Source organism: Xiphias gladius, chromosome 22, assembly GCF_016859285.1.
Source record: "Xiphias gladius isolate SHS-SW01 ecotype Sanya breed wild chromosome 22, ASM1685928v1, whole genome shotgun sequence".
Classification (NCBI taxonomy): Eukaryota; Metazoa; Chordata; class Actinopteri; order Istiophoriformes; family Xiphiidae; genus Xiphias; species Xiphias gladius.
Window position 1 is genome coordinate 20,162,571 of NC_053421.1, and position 13,982 is coordinate 20,176,552.

Here is a 13,982-nt window from a genome sequence, read left to right on the forward strand (position 1 = left end):
TGAAAGGGTCCAGGCAGAGACAGATGCAGCTGTTAAACATGTTATTCAGTATTATGTTTTCATTGCTTAATACATAGACATAATATCTATCTCAGAATCATGTGAAAGCGTTATCATGTGCTGCATTAGCATTTCCTGCAGGTCACTGACTCATCAATGTCTCAATGTTTTTTGAATCTGTTCTCCGATCAGTTCCCAAAATATTCCCTGTTGAGTGATTCACTACTTACTGAACTAGGGGGTGGTTGGATACAGAACCTTGGTTATAGTTAATGTACACACAGTAGCTATAAAAAGCCTTTCTGGTTGGTGTGTTCAAGGAAATACTGACATCCAGGATTTGAGAGTTGGCTGATGCAGTGTTTTCAATGCAAGATATTACCACATTCCCAATATCCTGTTCATATTAGCCAGTTCTTTTGTAGTATGATATCCTGACAGCAGAGATTATAAATGTAATTATTTTTAGCAGCTCATTCTCATTTCTCAAATTTCAGTGTTTCCTGCTTCCTGAATGCATCAACAATGCCCCTATTTTAGAATGACAGTTTTCCCATTTGTGCCACAATCCCTGTGTCTTATAACCTTTAGACAGCCATGAGTCTCTTTCATTTTTGTTTAAAGTTACCAGCTGCTTTTTATCCCCTGTAATTGAGAAGGCGTCATGCTATCAACTCAGATCGCAAACAACTGCAGAAGTCGCTAGTGCAGCAACAAGGACACGATCTCTCACCGGGTTCCCACCCATCTCTGTATTCATCAGTAATACGAAGTGGTTGAGGGAATATGCAAAACCATCAATACAGCCCTTTACAAATCCCTTGAAAAATGCAGATATTGTTGTCTAGGCTAATGTTCCATTGCTGTATAAAATTTTGCATTTTGCAGTGAAACTGATTTTGACACTGTTTTGTTCCAGATAATGAATCATAAGAATGGTGGCTCACATTATACTGTTTCTCCTAAATGATGGCTATAAGCAGAAGCAGGCCTTGATTTCATGTGTCTCTTCCTCTGTTCACTCCTGCCTTTGTGTCCAGAATGCTGACATGACAACATGAGCTGAACTGTCTCCGGACGTCATCACATTACACACACACACACACACACACACACACACACACACACACACACACACACACACACACACACACACACACACACACACACACACACACACACAAACACATACGAACACACACACACACACACACACACACACACACACACACACACACAAAAAGAAAAACACTCATCCACAACATCTTCATTTCTGAATTCCTTGTTATCTAAAGGCTAAGACTGGTTGGTTTTGTTGTTTTCAAATTTGTCTTCAGTCTCTTTTCCTTGTCTCCTTTGGTTTGTTCTGTATATGAATTCAGAAAACTCCCCGAAAACAGCACCACATAGCTATTAATTGGCTACCAACAGCTTCAAACCATAATCTGAGAGCATTTGTTAGCTGCAAAGCATTATTGAGGGGAGGCAAGAGAAGGGTACAGACCCTAACCCTAGTATGAATATCAAAGGGAAGGGAGGGTCACAAAACACATCAGCCAGGGTGTCTGAACGGTCACTCAACAAAAAAACCTTATCATTTACTTTTATGTTCTTTTCTTTGATATTTTTTCATATTTCTATACTAGTGCTAAATGGATTATTAAAACTGATGATGAATATTATGATTAAATTGTTGTTATTATTCCTATTGAAGAGCAAGAGGTTCTATAGTGTGCTTGTGGGTGAGGGGTGGGTAACGGGAGGCTTTGGGATGAAGGTGCAATGACGTTCTTCACAGAGATCGCCCAGTTGTTCAAACATATAGACACACGAACTTCTTTTGGAATAAAAATATTCAAACAGTCCCACAGTGACACGTGTCTTTGCTTTTTAAGTGGAAAGTCCCCTGTCACAGATATTAGTACATATGACATTATTAGATTGTTAATACTGATGATTCAGTGTGTAAGCAACATTTCACTGTTGAAGTTGGTTGAGGTGTAGCAAGTTTTAGCTGCTTTATATAAATACAAGTATATTTGGTAGTTTAGTCAAATAGTTCCAACACTGCTCTATGTAAGGGATCGCAAGCCAAAAAGGTTTGGAAGCATTTGTTTAATCTTTAACAGTGCATTGTAATTTATAAATGTATCATATGTTCTTAAAATTTTAATCTGAAAAGTAACTAGTAACTACGGTTGTGTGATAAATTTAGTGCAGTAGAAATTCCAATATTTCCCTCTGAAATGAAGTGGAGTTTAAGTGTAAAGCAGCATAAAATGCAAATACTCAAGCAAAGTACAAGTACCTCGAAATTGTACTTGGGTACAGTTCTTGAGAAAATTTAATTAGCTACTTTCCAAAACTGCATAATGTGCTTCCCTCAAACTGTCATTTCCTGTCATGACAGAACTCTACAGCACATAAGAAAAATGAGAAAGCACAACTTTGGTGAGGTTTTGTGAAAATGCAGAAACTTTATTTAGCAACAGTAGCCAATTAAAAAAGTACTGTTTGAAAGGAAATGTAGGGACAGTTTACACAACTGTGCACTGTCATTTCTGTCTACCTGCTCTCTGGCACGATTTGATAAACAAGTAACAAGACTGAAGTATCTCAAAAGAGTTATACTGATTGCTAACAAATCTTGAGCACCTACTTTCAATAGAAACCTAATGTTCCTGATGATGATCATTGATGATATGCATCTTTACAGGAACATTGCAAATCATGCTTTGTCACCATTTTTTCGTAATAAAGGTTGTGACATTAAGACAACAAACTGTGTACAACAGAAGAAGCACAGAAAGAACACTGGGTAAGGTAAATGACTACTATAACTTTTACTAGAATCTGTGGAGCTGGAATATTGGCAGTACTGTATCATGATATGCAATTCTTGTTTTTGGTTTAAATCTTCAGGTAAGTTTGAAGAATTGGGCAGAATTAGGAAAGTTCAAGTCAGAATTTGAAAGAGTTCAGCCAAAACAACTCCAGCCTCCCTCTCTGATTCACCAAGCCTCCAACTCTAAATAAAGCAAGAGTTAAAGAAAGAGGCACAAGTCTTAACTGCCAAACATTGTAATGCCCAGCTCAGCTGAGAAAAATCACAACACAGAGAATCTAGAATCTAATTTTTGAAAAAAGTGATTGTTTCACTCAGTTTAGCTCTCTTTTGGATGTGTAACTTTTTTTTCCCCCTTTGGTGGTTTGCAGGAATACGAACTTCCTGTAACTGTGTCAGTATGTTGTCTATTTCCTGCAATTGAATAACATAGTGAACAAACAAATGTTTGTTTTTTTTCGTTTTGTTTTTGGCTATTTCCAATAAAATGAGGGCCCTTACGTTATGTCAAGCCTTCAGCAACGTTTGTCTGTGGATTTTGGTGTAGCAGCCACTGTCAAAACTACAAGTCATTTACTGCAATACAATGGGGCCAAGATAGACCTTTGAGATTTATGAGAACATGAATTGAGGACCTGGAGAAACCACAAGTTTTGGGTTTTATTAAAGGATAAGCACAGTGGCCCCCAAATGACAAAGCACACATAAGAGAGAAAGCACAGACATTAACGTAAATATGCTCCAAATCCAGAAATGCAAAAATTAATCAAATAAAATAAAATTAAGTTAAATAAAACCCAAAAAATACAAAAAAAACCCCGAAAACATGCAACAAGATTTGCTACACTGGGAGTGCTCTGGGACACTAGGGGGGAGTGATTGGCTCAATACCTACCCTAACCCTTTATTATGTTTTGATTTTTTTTCAGGCGAGAAAGTAACCATTTGCATTACGATTATACATTTCAGTGTTGTGAGGAGCCGCCTGGCAGTTGAGACCAATGGTCATCTCAGCAGCTTGCAGCGCGGCTCCAGAGATGACCAGTTGGTCAATGTGCATTTCAGCAAGCCCTTTGGATAATTAACCACTGGCTCTGTAGTCCGTAGCATTTTGAAAATAAGTTATAATTCCTTTTGGAGGCTAAAAATGATCCCAGAGTCGAAATAAAATATTTATTGCTGCCAGTGGACTTTGGGGTTCTTACATGTACAGATATATCATCAAATTTCAATAAAAATAAATATATATAAAAGAGAAATGAACAGAGGCAGTGAAGTCTATATAAAGTTTTGCTTTATTTTTAAAATACATTACTGATTGGTTAGCAGATGTATCTTTTACTACACTCAATGTAAATACTTTCTGCAATCTCCCTAGCATCCAAGAGCTTTTCCGGTGTAGCAGTTCTTGTTGCATGTGTTTTCTCAATTTCCACGTGTTTTGGTCTTTGTTGCAGTTCTAGATTTAGAGCATGTAAAAACACAATGTTTGTGTTTTCTCTCTTATCTGCACTTCGTCCTTAGTGGTCACCGTGGATAAGGATGATTATATTATATATCTTTCTTATTGTCAGCATATCCCATAAAAAGACCAAAACAAGCATTGATCTATTGTTGTCCAAAAATGATTGACAACACATTAATGTTGAACTGAGTGACAAGTTCCTTCATTATAATCAACATTGGCATCAGTCAGTCCCACATGCAGTGAAATGTTGCTGCAAATACTCACTAGACCAAAACATTTGGGATTAGTGAAATTAACTAAAAAGTATGGTCCCCCTGGTGAAATGAATAATATCAAGCTATTTGTTACAAATTTTCATAGATCTACGCCTACGGCTAAGAGCCACAGAAACAGAAGGGAAGTTAGAAAGTACTGAGAGTCTGACTAATGCTTTGTTGCTAATGCTGGTCTTTTCATACAATTTGTAGACAGTAAGAACATTTTTTACTAAAGATACCATCAACTTATACATACAGCAGCTTTAAGAGCATTTGTTTTTTAAATACCCTCGCAAGGTAGAAAAAAAGAACTTTATTATCACTTGATTGCACATGTCTCTCTGTTTTGGGTTACAAACAACCAACCATCGATTTGGTGTGCGTGTGTGACATCTTCATCTTCAGCATCTCTGGATGCTCTGAACTTTACATCAAGGTAGATTAGACTCAATGACGATGAAGAGACTTTAGTGCCCTGTATTATCATCATTACTCTCATCAAGTTGTTTTGTTGCATGTCGCATCAGAGCAACAGAATAATCAAACTAATCAGTGTTTTTCAACTACACTTTAAAGACGTGACCTCAAGCCAACTCTGAGATCACCTCATTTCCTTTCAATCACACATCAATTGACCACCTGTATCTGAAACACAGAACAGCTTTAGTAAAAGGAAATGATAAACAACAAAGGATATAAATTAATATGCATATTAATATGTGTTTTTTAGAAAATCAAGAGAGGAGGAACATGTGAATTTTTTCCTCAGCAGTGCAGACACGGTGCCTGACCGAAGAATCACATCTGAGGAAAGACAATACAGTGTAATAATTAATTATTTTGCACTTCGCTTTTCTCATCTCTGACTAGTTCTAAAGGAGAGAGACAGAAAAAACTACACTTCTACTTTTAATTTTCGTTGTTTATTTTCTCTTAGTTTCTGTGGTGGTTTCTTCCTTCCTTTCCTCAAGTAATGCTGTAACGCCCAGTAGAAAAGCAACCTCATGTGGTCAGATGATAATGTGGGGAAACATTTGAGCTGTTGAACACTGAATGCTCTCTTTAAACTACTGTAATAAAGTTGATTGACCGAACTAATGCCTAATAACATTCTAAAAGCACTGCTGAGGGACTAAGATATTTACATCAGTTTTGGATAGAAAACAAATCCAAAAACATACAATCTCCTGATGAAGGTGGATAAAGTGCTCAAATTATTTCAGTAGCAAAAGAATGAAGGAAAGTGCTTCTCGGTTTTAAGTGCTGCGTTCAAAACATTAGGTAAGTAAAACAAAAATGAATTATTGTAAATAAAATATGATAGCTGCCATTGTACTGTAGGTCAAACTTTAATACCCAATTACATTACAGTTGTTTTCAATACATCAATGCAAAATTTTAATACTCAGTCTGTACTAACACTACTGCACCAACAAATATACACATTTAAATCTGTTATACTGTTTGTACCTTCTGAAAATACCAGGGCTGACCCTGTAGCCTACTACTGTAGCTACTTTTAATGATGATGCTTTAAGAGAGATGATGGCTGTCACTAGACCTGAAATAATTAGTTGATTAATAAGAGTGACATAAAATTAATCTGCAACAATTCTGATAATCATTTCAGTTTTTTTATACAAAAATGCCACAAATCCTCTGTTTCCAGCTTTTCAGAAGTGGCTTTCTCAGATTTCTATTATTGCAAAAATTAATTTATTTGGGTTTTGGACTGTTGGCTGGACAAAACAAGCATTTTCAATATGTCAACTCACTCCTTGGAAAATTGTGACGGACATGTTTCACTGTTTTATATTTTATTGACCAAAAGATTTATCAGTTAATCTACAAAATAATGAAAATAAATTATAGTTGCAGCCCTAGTTGAGATATTCTCTTGAACGTAGTAGTAGTTATGGTGACATAATAACTTGACAAGTTACTGAGAAACTTGGAAACTATGTCCAGGGACAGGACTTAAAGGACAACATTTGGTTCCAACAAACTGTGAAGATGATTTCAACTCCATTATGATTTTTTTTAAACATGACAAACAGACAAACTAATCCCTAGACGTGAGTTACTCTGTCAAAACTAAAGCTGCTGTAAAGCCTCTACAAACATACAGGGAAGTTTAAAAAACTAACAGCATGCAATCTGTGTCCCCACCTTTAACACATACTCTAATATCACCCTCTCACCAAATCTCTCTGAAAAAAGTGAAGAAAAGAGGAGGCATGCTGGGGTGGTGCCTCCTCCTACCAGAGTCAGAAGGTGATGGATAGTTGGCTTGTTAGTATCATGGATGGATTTCTGAACAGGCCCACCAGGCACAGGCCAAAGGGCACCTGGACCAGAGACAAAAAAAGCAACTTAACATTCCTGGTTGTTAAGTCAATTAAACAACCACAAAGAGATGCAAAACGACCACAAAATAACCATAAAGAGATGCAACATAAACACACAGAGAGAGAAAATAAGTACAAAGAGATGCAAAACTACAAAATTACCACAAAGAAATGCCAATAATAACAAAGAGAAACAGAAAAGCAAGGAAAAAAACAACCAAAAAGATACATATAACCACCACAAAGAGACTTAAAAATCACAGTCATTACGTGTGTGTCTAGGGGCCCATTTTCTTATCTTTCCATGGATGTAGAATTACAAATAGATAATTATTGAGATTTTTGAGTGTTTGGAACCACCAGACATTTTTTTTAACACAAAAAAAATGACCATCATCCCTTCTACAGTGTTCACGCTTGCTTTTTGTTTGTCCTCAGGGTTTGATTTCTTGACAACATTGCACATGAATGTGTTTTCCAGGAGCTCCTTCTCAATAGCAGTGACACGTGTCTTTGCTTTTTGGGTGAAAAATTTTCTGCATGTTTTCTTCTCATGTCTGAGTAACTTCATATACAGATATGGAATAGGAATTGAAAAAGAAAGCCTGTCACAATGCACTCTGACCAAACAGCATTTGTCTTATCTTTCTTACCTATTTCTTGTTGTGACAGAACTCATCCGTGAGATGAGAAACCACTTATCTGATATGGTCTGTGAAAATGCAAAACTTAGAGCAACAACAGCCACTAACAAAAATTTCCATTGTAAAGAAAAGGTAGAGACAAGATACAGAAATGTGCACTGTCGTTTGTCTGCAAGACTGATTTATTTCAAAAACTTTACTCCGACTACAACCAAATTTCTTAAGCCCTGACTTTTAAACAACCCACCACATTTAAAAGACTCGATATAAGGACTTAATATGTTTACAGTTTGTGTAGCAGACATCTCACACCCACAAAATGACACAGGAAGTGAGACACTGTGACTGTTGGTAAAGTTCAGTGATGTATGTAGTTACAATAGCATTGCAAACTGTATTTTGTCACCATTTTATTTAAGGTATGTTCAGACAGCAACCCCCATGGAAACGATTGTTACACTTACATTGAGAGGTGTGTTGTGCACAAGACCCAAAGCAGACACAATATGGTGTAAAATGAAAAACTACGACTATCAGTATCTGTGATATTTAAATACATACAGTACTATATCACAATATGCAATTCTTGATTTTGGTTTAAAATTGCTGTAGGTAAGTTTGACAAAATAGACAGAATTAGGCAAGAACAACCATTTGAAAGACCGTTCCAGCCTGTCTCTCTGACTCAAACACCTTAAGCCGAAATAAGGCTTAGGTGCAAACTCTGGCTAGTAACAAAGTCAGAGAAAGAGGGACACATCAGTCTTTACACAGTGATGTCTAGTTAGTTAAGAAAATCACACAAAAATGGGAATCCAGAAAGTTAATTTTACAGCAGAAACTGACCAGCTTGATGTCACTTCTAAAGTCACGAAACACTTTTACCTCTTGCAATCACTTACATGCAAAAGTGGTTTTTGCATTGTTGCGTTAGCTCTCAATTTCTGGAACTTTTTACTTCCTTGTCTATCTTTGTACTTTAATGGTTACCAAAGGAGGAACAGGGACTCCTTCTACTCTTGTCATGATGTTCTGTCAAGAGCAGCACATGTCTGTGGGAGGATTGCAGGTCATGTGACACCCCGAGGGCCAGATGATGTTTTTGTCACATACACATCTATTGCTGGAACTGTATTCATCACATGACTGAAATTCCCTGCAGTAACACAGCGTATATACACTGCCAAGTTAGATTCAGGTACAGGTATGGAAGTGTTTTTCCAAGTGGAGATGGTCCAACTCTGAAGACTCAAGCCATGCTGGCACCATGCAAGTGTTTTTTCTTTTTACCATTTCATGCCATGGCAAGGTAAAGGTTGCTTACATGTTGGAGGTTTGCAGAAAGAACTCACTGTGGCTATTTCTGCTTCTACTATTCCTCACTACAATATTAGAAACTGATCCACTGACCAAATGTTTTTTGCCATGCTAGCGGCATGATTCCAGGCATGAAAATGTTCGTTGGTTCACCAGACTTGGCTCACCACTATGATGTTGACTTCTTAGTTTTTTATTGAGATACTGCAACAGCTACTAGTTGTGAAATTTGGTGCGCACATTCGTGGTCTCCAGAGGATGTATTGGCTTTGTTTTTAATCGCATGACTTTTCATCTAGCATCCTCATCAGGTCAAAATGTTACTTTAGTATGAGAAAACACCTGCAAAACTAATGGCATTCCCATCAGCCGCAGCTGTACTTTGTTCTGTGCTAATTACATGCTGAACCAACACAGTGAACTCTTGAAAGATGTCAGGATAAGCTAAATGATACTTTCAAAGTTTTTTTTTTTCCCTCCTGTTGTCATTTGGGCTGCTGACCCCAAACTACAACTTCAGCGTATGTGACATCATTATACGTGGCCTCTGTGTTTTTGTCATTGGATGAGGGTGTCACATCTCCAGATGGTTTTCGCCTGACATCTGAGTAGACCACATCCTATGAAGTAAGACAGAGAAAATGTTAACGGAGACTTACGTGCCCATTGTATCATCATTATGTCTAAAACAATCCTCTCTCATCACAACCACAGAGCAAACTAACTTTATATGATTTGAACTTATTTAACTTCAATTCAGAGCTGTAGTTTCAAACCAGCTCTGAGCTCACCTTCTCTCTTACAACAGATTGCCTGGCCAAATCCATTTCTGTCCCACCTGTATCTGAGAGACAGACAAGCTTTATTAAAAAGGGAACTGAAACCAGTAAGAACAGAAGATTACTTTATCTTATGCTGTAATTATATTTTATCAGCTGTTTAGAAACTGAGCGAAAAAGGAATTTCTGCTCTCACCAGTGTCGACAGGGTGTCTGATCAAAGAATCACGCCTGAATAAAAAGAAATTAAAAGTGCTGCGATTACATTTTCTGCATATATTTAGGCAGTGATTTCTCTTTCATATCCCAGAAACTAGGGCTGCAACTAGCTATTATTTTTATTATCAATTAATCTGAATATTTTTTCAATTAACCAATTAATTGTTTAGTCTATGAAATATCCAAAAAAAAAAAAAGAAGATACACATCAGTCCCCCATTTTTATATGTCTTGTTTTGTTCAATCACAAGTCCATATCCAAAGATATTCCGTTAACAATTATATAAATCAAAGAAAAGTTGCAAAGTTTCTATTGTAATTTTGGAGGCTGGAACCAGAGAATATTTGCTTTTTTGAGATAATTCTTACTCAAAAAAATGACAATTTATTAACCGATGATCAAAATAGTTGATTATTTTTCTGTCAACCAACTAATGGACTCTCTAATCATTTTAGCGTTACCAGAAAACTCTGTATTAATCATACAATATAAACCTGTGTGTGTAAAAGCTGCTAAAACAAGCCAATGAAAGCCAGCACCTTTACATTTTGGATGGATTGAATGTAACATGAGCTAAATCTTCATTTACTACCAATAAATATTCAAAAATGTTTCCAACAAGAGAGAGCAAATATTATCTTAAATAAATGTGTTAAAATATAGGGTTAGACAAGTTAAAAAAAAAAAAAACAATCTCACTGAAAAGGGGTGAATCTATTCAAGTCTTGAGAATGATTGGAAAATATGGAGTTTAATACAGAAATTCAAAAAATTATAATGAAAGAAAGAAATATAAAATAATTGGTTGATATCATGGTTTTGTTCATGAAACATTTCACGAGCCTGATCAAAACACACACACACACACACACACACACACACACACACACACACACACACACACACACACACACACACACACACACCCCAATATAATCATCCTAACTAGTCCAAATAAAATATAACAATCAACATGAAATAACTATTGTAAAAAAATATATATTGATTAATTATATTTATGTCCCATAACTGAGGCATAAAAGTCTCAGTTATGGGCAAAGACTGTTTACACATCTGACCCACACACACACCTTTTGATGAAAATGAAGTAAGCAACGGCTGCCATGATCCCTACCAGCAGTATGACAGCAATCGCTATACCAGAAACCACTTCCAATGATAATGGTATCTGTTCTGGGAGAGGAAACATAACTGTGATTAACCCTGTGTGCGTCTATCATTTTAAAGTTCCTGGTGTTTATATAACCCAGTTATCTGATGCCAGTAACAGGCTTAGTGTATTCATTAGGTACAATAAGGGATGAATTTATTATGGCAACAGGGTATAGTTGAGAGATGTACCTGGAAATGCAGCACAATAATGTTTTAAGGACATCTATAATGGTCCCACTTATTTACCAATAGAATCAGACCCATGTTATTCTCTACTGACCAGTATTGGACAGTATGATCAAACAAAATCTAACCTAATACCCTATTAAAATTTTCCAACTTGTTAATAACACTGCTTCATGTAAATCTCATGGTGCCATTATGGGATTTCTAACGATGCAGAGTTTTAGATGCTGATCCTAGTTTCTGACGTCACTCAAACTGGACACTGAACAGAAACAAAAAAAAAAACAAAAAAAAATGTATTCAAATTGCATTTTTGGTTTGTGTTGGGATCATGCTCACATTGAGGTCTGTCTACACATCATATTATTGCAGCTGCAGTTTGTGTAGAAATGCTTCACTTGCTCACCTTGAACAACTAGTTGGGTTGTTCCTCTAAGCGAACCACTGGGGAAGGTTGTAACGATGCAGATGTATGACCCTGCATCTCTCATTTCCACATCTTTAATTATCAAAGATTGTTCTGCAATCTCCACTCTCTCACTCAGAGTAGAATTAGGAATATTCAGTCCATGCTGGCTATCAGAAATAAGAATCTTGATTTCCTCTCCTGTGAGTGACAAGAGATTCCACTGAACCTGAACAATACTGATGTTTTCTGGTCCTTGGATGAACTGGCACGGCAGAGTGACATCATGCCGGAGGTATCCGGTCACTTGAGGCCAGACATGGACTTCTTGTGCCTCAAGAACTGCAAACATAAGGTGATATGTTGTGCATTCTTGTCGAACTCTGGTTGCACTGTTTTATGTGTTTAAGTAAGTAAATTCTCAACTCACCTTTTTTAAAGAACACAGTGTACAATGAACAGCACTGAGGCAAACCTCTCCCTGAATATTTACTATAATCAATTGACTGGGTACAAATATATAAGTGTATGTTCTGAACTGTTTGTAAATTGTGTTAAAGCAGAATTTTCACAACTGATTTTCTAAAACAGTAATTTTAAAAAGGATTTAAAAATCAGTATTAGGCAACAAATAATGTTCCACACACTCGCACGCCATAAATTTGCACTGTAAGCAGTCAGTCAAAAAATTGTTATTGTTAAAGTGATTTCATTTTACCTGAGAGTAATGTGAAGTAAATCAGCTTCAGCAGCACGACGGGCGATTTGCTGCGCATTTTCATCGTGCATAACTACAAGTGGTGAACAAAATAACAAACACTGCACTGCAAATGAATTAATGCACAAGCAACTAAAGGTGGTTACTTTGGTACATTACCGTCAGAAAGTGAGTCACATTTAGTTAAAATAGCAAGTAGTACCATGTGATAGCTTTAGAAACTATCCATCTTTTTATATCAGCTTTCATGTTAACTTTCAGGAAACTTAAGTTGCCGAGTCTTCAGTTTCTGGTTCCGCTGTCGAAAACACGGACAAAAAGAAAAAAAAAAAAATCAGCATGGTAACGGGAGAAAAGTCTCAAAAATTATGGCGCTATGAGGGAAACACAGGAGGAAAAAAAAAAAAATTAAAAACAAAAAAAAACAAACAAAAAACGAACAGGGCTGTAAGATGTTAGTGGACAATATTTCGTCCAATTCCTGTAGATTCCTCAGCCATCAACCTAGATACCTGAACATCCAAATTCACAAACATCTGTGTACACATCTGTGTAACAAAATAAGTTAATGAAATTGTAACAAAATAAAGTCATTAAAATAACCTACCCAAGAACGAAAAGCGGGCGCATGACTGCGACAGGAAGATTTTGCCATATCTTAGCCACTTTAACCGGGAGCAAAACTGTCAAAACTCCTGCGGGCTGATCGTTCCTCTCTCGAGTGTTCAAGTCTGGTTACCAGATCAGCGTACTCAGTCAGCCCGGTCACGCAGCTTCCACCAGTAAGAGTGACCCCATGTGGTCAAACGATGGTGTTGAAGCTTGTGTGACTTGCCTTACGACGGTGGATAAAAGTTCTCAGAGGATTTCGGCAGCAGTGCCACGATGGGATGCACGATGAGTGCATTATGAGTTGAAGGACCGCATCCAAAATTGTAAATAAAAGCAAAGACGACCGGGGATAGTCCAAATCAAGATAGCTACGGGAAATATTAAAACTGAGTTGGCTTCATATTTGTAATTAAACTATTTTATGTTGTATCAAACTCACTGTAGGTAAATCTTGGTGAAACGGACGTGAAACACGCAAGGTCCCGACTAACGTTGACAGCAACAGCTACTCCTGCAGCGGCCCCTGGACTCAGGGAGGAGGAGCAGGAGTGGGGTCTTCATTTGCAAAACGCACACAAGATAAGTTTGATTTTAACATCGAATAGTCTTTGCCTTTAAGTACAATAGAGAGCCATGATGGTCGCCAGTGCTCTCTAGCTTCTTTCGCTCTGTTACATTCAGCTCTAATTAGATAAAACATACTATATATATATATATATATATATAAATATATAATGTGTGTGTATATATATACATACATACATACATACATACATACACACACACACACACACACACACACACACATATATATATATATATATATATATAAATATATATATACATACATACATACATACATACATACAGGCGCACACACACACACATACACACACACATATATATATATATAAAAATATATAATGTGTGTGTATATATATACATACATACATACATACATACATACAGGCGCACACACACACACACACACACACACACACACATATAT

At 36.7% G+C, this 13,982-nt stretch overlaps 1 protein-coding gene across 5 annotated transcripts; it reads right to left on the minus strand.

The window, feature by feature from the left end:
* Positions 1–7,173: 7,173 nt before the first annotated feature.
* On the minus strand, positions 7,174–13,167 carry LOC120784716 (nectin-3-like). Of its 5 annotated transcripts, none has more exons than XM_040118739.1 (7): positions 12,969–13,167; positions 12,362–12,434; positions 11,644–11,985; positions 10,970–11,072; positions 9,855–9,889; positions 9,671–9,717; positions 7,174–9,499 (listed from the first exon to the last, which is right to left on the minus strand). In XM_040118739.1, exons 1-7 carry the CDS (start codon positions 13,014–13,016, stop codon positions 9,365–9,367), a joined length of 783 nt encoding a protein of 260 aa, XP_039974673.1. In that variant the 5' UTR covers positions 13,017–13,167; the 3' UTR covers positions 7,174–9,364. The 5 variants fall into 5 exon arrangements, with proteins under 5 accessions (XP_039974673.1, XP_039974672.1, XP_039974674.1 ...); XM_040118738.1 differs by having other exon boundaries at positions 7,176–9,499; positions 9,671–9,723; positions 12,969–13,163; XM_040118740.1 differs by having other exon boundaries at positions 7,176–9,499; positions 9,671–9,723; positions 12,362–12,659; positions 12,969–13,161.
* Positions 13,168–13,982: the final 815 nt, after the last annotated feature.

What these genes read in the sequence shown, in the direction of transcription:
- LOC120784716 (XM_040118738.1), bottom strand. Translation starts at nt 13,016, where the DNA reads ATGGCAAAATCTTCCTGTCGCAGTCATGCGCCCGCTTTTCGTTCTTGG. An exon ending in TTACTTCACATTACTCTCAG is followed by an intron (nt 11,986 to 12,361) that starts GTAAAATGAAAT and finishes TTATGTTTGCAG; the next exon opens with TTCTTGAGGCACAAGAAGTC. An exon ending in CAGACACCCTGTCGACACTG is followed by an intron (nt 9,724 to 9,854) that starts GTGAGAGCAGAA and finishes TCTGTCTCTCAG; the next exon opens with ATACAGGTGGGACAGAAATG.